This window comes from Aethalodelphis obliquidens, unplaced genomic scaffold (assembly GCF_003676395.1).
Source record: "Aethalodelphis obliquidens isolate GAN/ISIS:26980383/991018 unplaced genomic scaffold, ASM367639v1 scaffold18, whole genome shotgun sequence".
NCBI classification, from domain to species: Eukaryota; Metazoa; Chordata; class Mammalia; order Artiodactyla; family Delphinidae; genus Aethalodelphis; species Aethalodelphis obliquidens.
The window spans coordinates 4,124,310-4,130,242 of NW_020837962.1; the positions used below are offsets into that span (position 1 = coordinate 4,124,310).

Here is a 5,933-nt window from a genome sequence, read left to right on the forward strand (position 1 = left end):
GCAGAATCCTTCCTTGTCTCTCTAGCTTCTGGTAGTCCGGGTGTTCTTTGGCCGTGGTGCATCACTGCAGTCTCTGCCTCTGTCTTTACGTGGGCTTTGTCCCTCTCTGTATTTCTGTGTGTCCTTTTCTCTTCTTATCAGGATCCCTGTCTTGGAGTTTAAGGAGCCCACCCTCATAATCCAGGAAGATCCCATCTTGGGATCCTTAATTACATCTGCAAAGACCCTTTTTCCAAATAAGGTCACATTTCTAGGTTCCGGGGATTAAGACTCCGACATCTTGTTGGCGGCTGTCATCCAAACGACTACAGTCTGTAACGCTCTCCACGTGTGGTCTTTTTTGTTCTAGGTGCGTCGTGGGCTGCTGCTTCATCCCTTTCTGTGTGGACGCCCTGCAGGATGTGGACCACTACTGTCCCAACTGCAAAGCTCTCCTGGGCACCTACAAGCGTTTGTAGGACTCAGCCAGACCTGAAGGGAGCCGTGTGCTGCAGGAAGGCCTTTCCGACTCTCACCCAGCCCCACCCCTGGTGAAGGCTCCATTTTGGTGGTCTCATCTCTCCAGGGTCTCCACCTTCGTGTCTTCTCTTGGGGGGAAAATATCGCAAAAATAACACACCTCCAAACCCCAGAAATTGCTGCTTGGTGTCGTGCACAGGATATGCAAAGACATTCTCCTTGAGTGCTGGTTCAAGGGTTTCCTGCCTCCCCGTCTGTGACCCCAAGTCACCCCATCCAGCTGTGACCATTGTCCTGAGTATCTTCTGGTGATTTGCCACTGATTTTTTGGCCTCAGTGGGCCTTTCTCTTGGTGGTCTCAAACTGAGAAGCCCCAGCTTGCCTTAGTTTTTAAACTGTTCCGGCCCTAGAACGGCTGAACCAACCTTTAGTGCCTACCGTCCTAGCCATCTGTTTCCACTTCTGATGACAAAAATCTTGCCTTACAGTCTAAGGGCTTGGCTCTCAGATTCTGTAACTGCAGGCCTTTAAATAGCACACAAATTCACTTTAATTTCTTAATTCATTTTTAAGTACAGGGAGGGGTTATTCACACCCATCAGACGCATAGCCATGAGGTCATAAACGCAGGCTAGGAATAGAAGGCTGGGTCTTTTCACTGATCTGCCTTCTTTGGACCAGATCCTCAGCCACTTTCCACAAAGAGCTTTTTTTTTGTTAGAGGGATTGTTTGTATTAACAGTTTTTGTGACCTCCTTTTGGTCTTAAACACCTTTGAACATAATTTTGAAAGGAGGGATTTATAGAACTGTTTTCCCTAACCATACGTATGACTGGTATCATTTTCCCATTTGCCAATGCACTCTCACTTTTTTTTTTTTTTTTCCTTAACAGAAAAAGTAACGGGGATAATTTCGTCTACTGCCTTTACTTGGGTTTAGTGTTGTTCCTAAAGACCTCCATAATGGAACTCTTAAAGCGGGTCCCCTTTTGGGTTCCTGGTGGATATGTGGAAAGACGAAGGAAAGCGTGTTTGAGCACGTCTGAGTATCATGGTGCTGAAAAGTGTGGGGATCTGACTGTTTCAAAGGCATCTGAAGTCTGGATTTTATTTTTCAGAAATCAATTTGTTGTATACCATCTGAAGACATGATTTCTAGGACTGAAGCAGCAAGCCAGAGTTCTCTGTGTGCTGCTGTGTCATCTTTGAAATCAAGACAAAGCCGGGCTCGACTTTCAAGAGTCCCCATTTTGATACTAAATAGACACAGGGAATGCATGTGAATAATATTATGTAGAAATCAAGCCGAGGCCTTGATCGAAAATCTGTATATTGGTTCAAAATTATAGTCATAACCCATTGATTCAGCTTATTCGTTTGATGTTTCGGAAGTTCCAGTAATTATTTTTGCAATGACTATGGATACTACATAGTACTTTGGTGTTATCTGCTTTTCAAAAATAAAGTCTTTTGTTGACTCTGTGAACTATTCATCAATTCTTACGGTGTGAAGAAAAGTCTCATGTTGTGTTTCCAGCCGTTGGTGCAAAGAACCCTTTATTTGTTCCATAACGGTAGAAAATCCTTCATGATAAAAACTGCAGACTTGCTGAATATCCCCCGATGTCAGGATGACCGATGTTGAGTTGGGTGGATAGCTAGCGAGTCATATTTGAACATTAGGCTGTTGGAACCCAATAGGCGTCATCAGTGGCAGCAAGCCATAGCTTTCAAATTTTAATAAAATGCACAGAAGAAAGCCGTCCTCATTCATGCTCCGAACAAAACATGCTTTGTTAATTGATCCGAGTAGATGTGAGATGCTAGAAGGAGGGCATTGTAACTCGCCGGGAATATGAATGTCATCCTCTTTTCCTACCTGGTGATAAAGCTTCATTTTGGAAGGTGCCGGAAAATCATGCCACCTTGGTGCGACTTTGTCATTTAAACCCTAACTTCTGGTCTTAAAAAATTGCCACTCAGCCGATCCTGAGCATGTGTTTTTCTTGCATTTGACAAAATTGAAGGCCATGCATTTAGCAGTTTTGCTCAGATGGTGGCATATAAATGGTCTCAAGCTGTTATCAATTACATATGCAGAGTCTTCAAAACAAGAGCCCTATTTCGAGGACCGTAACATACATACATATATATATATATACATATATATATATATATATATATATTCTGGGAAACTTTAAAAATAACATCAGATGCCTGGAGCGTGAAGTGTTCGTCAGATATTCTATTTTATTCTTTGAAATACGGGCTTATTCATATATTTTTACAAATTAAAAGGCTCTTTTGTTCTTCCCCTGTTTGTTGGGGACTTTGGAGTTTGTTGCAAACACTGAATCACATTGAATTAATGTGAGAGCTTTATTTTATATCTACTTGGACCTCAAAGAAGAATATTTACCAATTTCAAACCCAAAATGGCCGTACATCTTATACACTGTTAGTCCATCTAGGCCTTGTACACATACAAGTGTTGGTTTGTGTCTTGTTATCAAAAAGAATTCAGTTTTTGCATCTGTTTAAGCCAACTTTGAGCACATGACTGATTCCTGGCTGACCACAACATTACCCATGAAAATGTTTTCTCTGGGACAACTGGCTTCCCAGTTGCTACCAAGAACACTTCTATTGGGCCCTGAACTACTTATAAATGTGGCTTCATATACTCACACACAATTTGACCTCAGTTTTCTCCCCAGTAACAAACCTCTCGTGTTTGGGATATTAAAATCCTTCTCTGAATTTTGAGCTCAAAGATCTCTGTTTAGGAGTAAGTGTAGACGTTGGAATTTTACTAACAGAATTCTGATTTGCATTTTGGATCCTATTAAAGTTATCTCCTGCATTTATGACTCAGATGTTTATAATGAGTTGTCTGTTTTTCCTGGGCACACCAGTGAATTGAAAGTAGATCCAGCAAGGGCGATGAAAGAGAGAAACCCGGAGGTTTGTGTTTTTTTTTTTTTTTTTTTGTCTTAAGACTTTTAAAGAAACAAGAATCTGAGGCTTGGAAAGATTTAAAAAAAGAAGGAAAAAAAAAGTTCATGGCCAAGTATACAGTCTAGTGCGTTTAACTGTTTTGTGACTGTTCTCTGCAGTATTAGGAAAGTGTTCACACGTTGAAATACCTTTTTTTTCCCCTTTTAAATTATTTTTTAGAGCAGTTTTAAGTTCATAGCAAAATTGAGCAGAAGGTACAGAGAGTTCTCATACATCCCCTGTCCCCACACATGCACGGCCTCCCCATCATCAGCATCCCCTACATTTGTTACAATTGATTAACCTGCATTGACATCTGATCACCATCAAAAGTCCATAGTTGGCGTTAGCGTTCACTCCTGGAGTTGTACATTTCTCTGTGTGTGTGTTTCTTTATTTTTCTTTATTTTTTTTGGCCATGCCTCTCAGCTTTTGGGATCTTAGTTCCACGATCAGAGATTGAACCCGGGGCCACAGCAGTGAAAGCCCTGAGTCCTAACCACTGGACTGCCTCATTCTGTGTGTTTGGGCAAATGTATAATGACATGTATCCACCATCATAGCATCATACAGAATAATTTCACTGCCCTAAAAATCTATGTGTTGCCTATTCATCCCTCCCTCCCCACTAGCCCCTAGCCACTGATCTGACTGGCTCCATAGTTTTGCCTTTCCCAGAATGTCATACAGTTGGAATCATGCAGAGTTGGAAACATATATACAGGAATCATAGCCTTTTCAGATTGGCTCCTTTCACTTAGCAATATGCATTTAAGGTTCTCTATGTCTTCTCATGGCTGGGTAGTTCATTTCTTTATTATTCAGATAATATCCCTTTGGATGTGCCATACATGTAAGTGCCTATACTGTTCTTAGTACTGCAGTGTCTCAGTGATGTTGTACCTGGTTTCCCAAATGGGCAAAATCAATGTAGCTCGTGTGTCCAACATCAGTGTCATCAGAGAGCACAGTATTGTTTGTGAAACCTGTGTTTATATAGTTGTATATGTGTTGGGGGGGGGGTGTTACCGGGCTCAGCTTTGGCTGCTCGTTGCTCAAGAATCCAATACTGAGAGACACGTGTTGGGTAAAAGTAAAGATAGCTTTATTGAGGAATCTGGTAATCCTGGGGAGAAGGTGGACTCATGACCCAAAGAACCAACTCCCCACTGTCAATCGGGGGCAAGAGCTTTTAAGGGGGTGTTTCTGGGTTGGGGGAGGGGGCTACATGCAGAACAGCACAGTCAGCTCCGACAATCCCTTTGAAATTAGTCGTGCGGTGGCCTGATCAGCGTCATCACGGTTGTTTTAGGTACAGTTCATCTTTAATTCCAGGGTCGGTTTGTTATGAGGCCAGTTCTCAGGATTGTGTAAGATGGAGCAGCTTATGTGACGGCTGCAGTCTGGTCATCATGTAGTTAACCCACCTGGTGGGGGTTTTATTTAGTATCTGCAAAACAGCTCAAAGGATATGTCTCGGAATATTATTGATAGCCCTTGAGGAGAAACTAAAGGTCCTTGACTTCATTTAATGGCTAAACTATTATTATTGCGTTGGCCAAAAAGTTCGTATGGGTTTTTCCATAAGACATCATGGAAAAACCCAAACGAACTTTTTGGCCAACCCAATATTTTGTCTTGTTTGATTATTTTCCTTTGCTTCTGTATTTTCTCGCTTCTCTGATTAAATGTATTCCTTGGCCAAAGTTTTTCTATATACAAGAGGCAGGCAGAGGACGTGAGGGTATGTCCTGGGAAGATTGCTCTGTTACAGGGGGTTCACAGTGCAAAGTGAGTGCCAAGGGCGACATCTGGGAACCTCAGGTCTGGCACATCTGTGGTTTTCCTGTACCACTGATTGACTCCTGCTGTATTCAAGGCATTGTATAGCTTGGATACCAGACACAGCCCTGCCCGGGAAAAGTGAGCACTGGGCCTAGAACTACACTGCCAACATTTCTGGTGTCTTCTTTATTCTTTGTTTTAAGCTAAAATTCATGTAACGTTATTTTTTTTAATTTTTATTTTATATTGGAGTATAGTTGATTTACAATGTTGTGTTAGTTTCACTTGTATAGGAAAGTGATTCAGTTATACATATACATACATCTATTTTTTTTCAGATTCTTTTCCTATATAGGTTATTACAGAATATTGAGTAGAGTTCCCTATGCTATACAGTAGGTCCTTGTTGATCATCTATTTTATATATAGTAGTGTGTATATGTCAATCTCAACCTCCATCATGTAACATTAAAGTGTATAATTCAGTGACATCTGGTGGATTCACAGGGTTGTGCAACCATCACTTGTATCGAGTTCCAAAACATTTCCATCAGTCCAGCATAAAACTCCACACCCATTAAGCAGCCACTAGTCATTCCTCCTCCCCCAGCACCTGGCAGCCACCAATTTGCTTCTGTTTCTTTGGATTTATCTATTCTGGACATTTCATATACACGTAATCATAATATGT

At 41.4% G+C, this 5,933-nt stretch overlaps 1 protein-coding gene across 8 annotated transcripts in view; it reads left to right on the forward strand.

The window, feature by feature from the left end:
- The window catches only part of LITAF (lipopolysaccharide induced TNF factor), a 111,845-nt gene extending 109,886 nt beyond the window's left edge, over positions 1 to 1,959 (forward strand). For all 8 annotated transcript variants that reach the window (XM_027117390.1, XM_027117392.1, XM_027117391.1 and 5 more), the window contains one exon: positions 350 to 1,959. In XM_027117390.1, coding sequence (XP_026973191.1) covers positions 350 to 458 — 109 coding nt within the window. In that variant the 3' untranslated portion in view covers positions 459 to 1,959. The remainder of the gene's footprint in view (positions 1 to 349) is intronic.
- Positions 1,960 to 5,933: the final 3,974 nt, after the last annotated feature.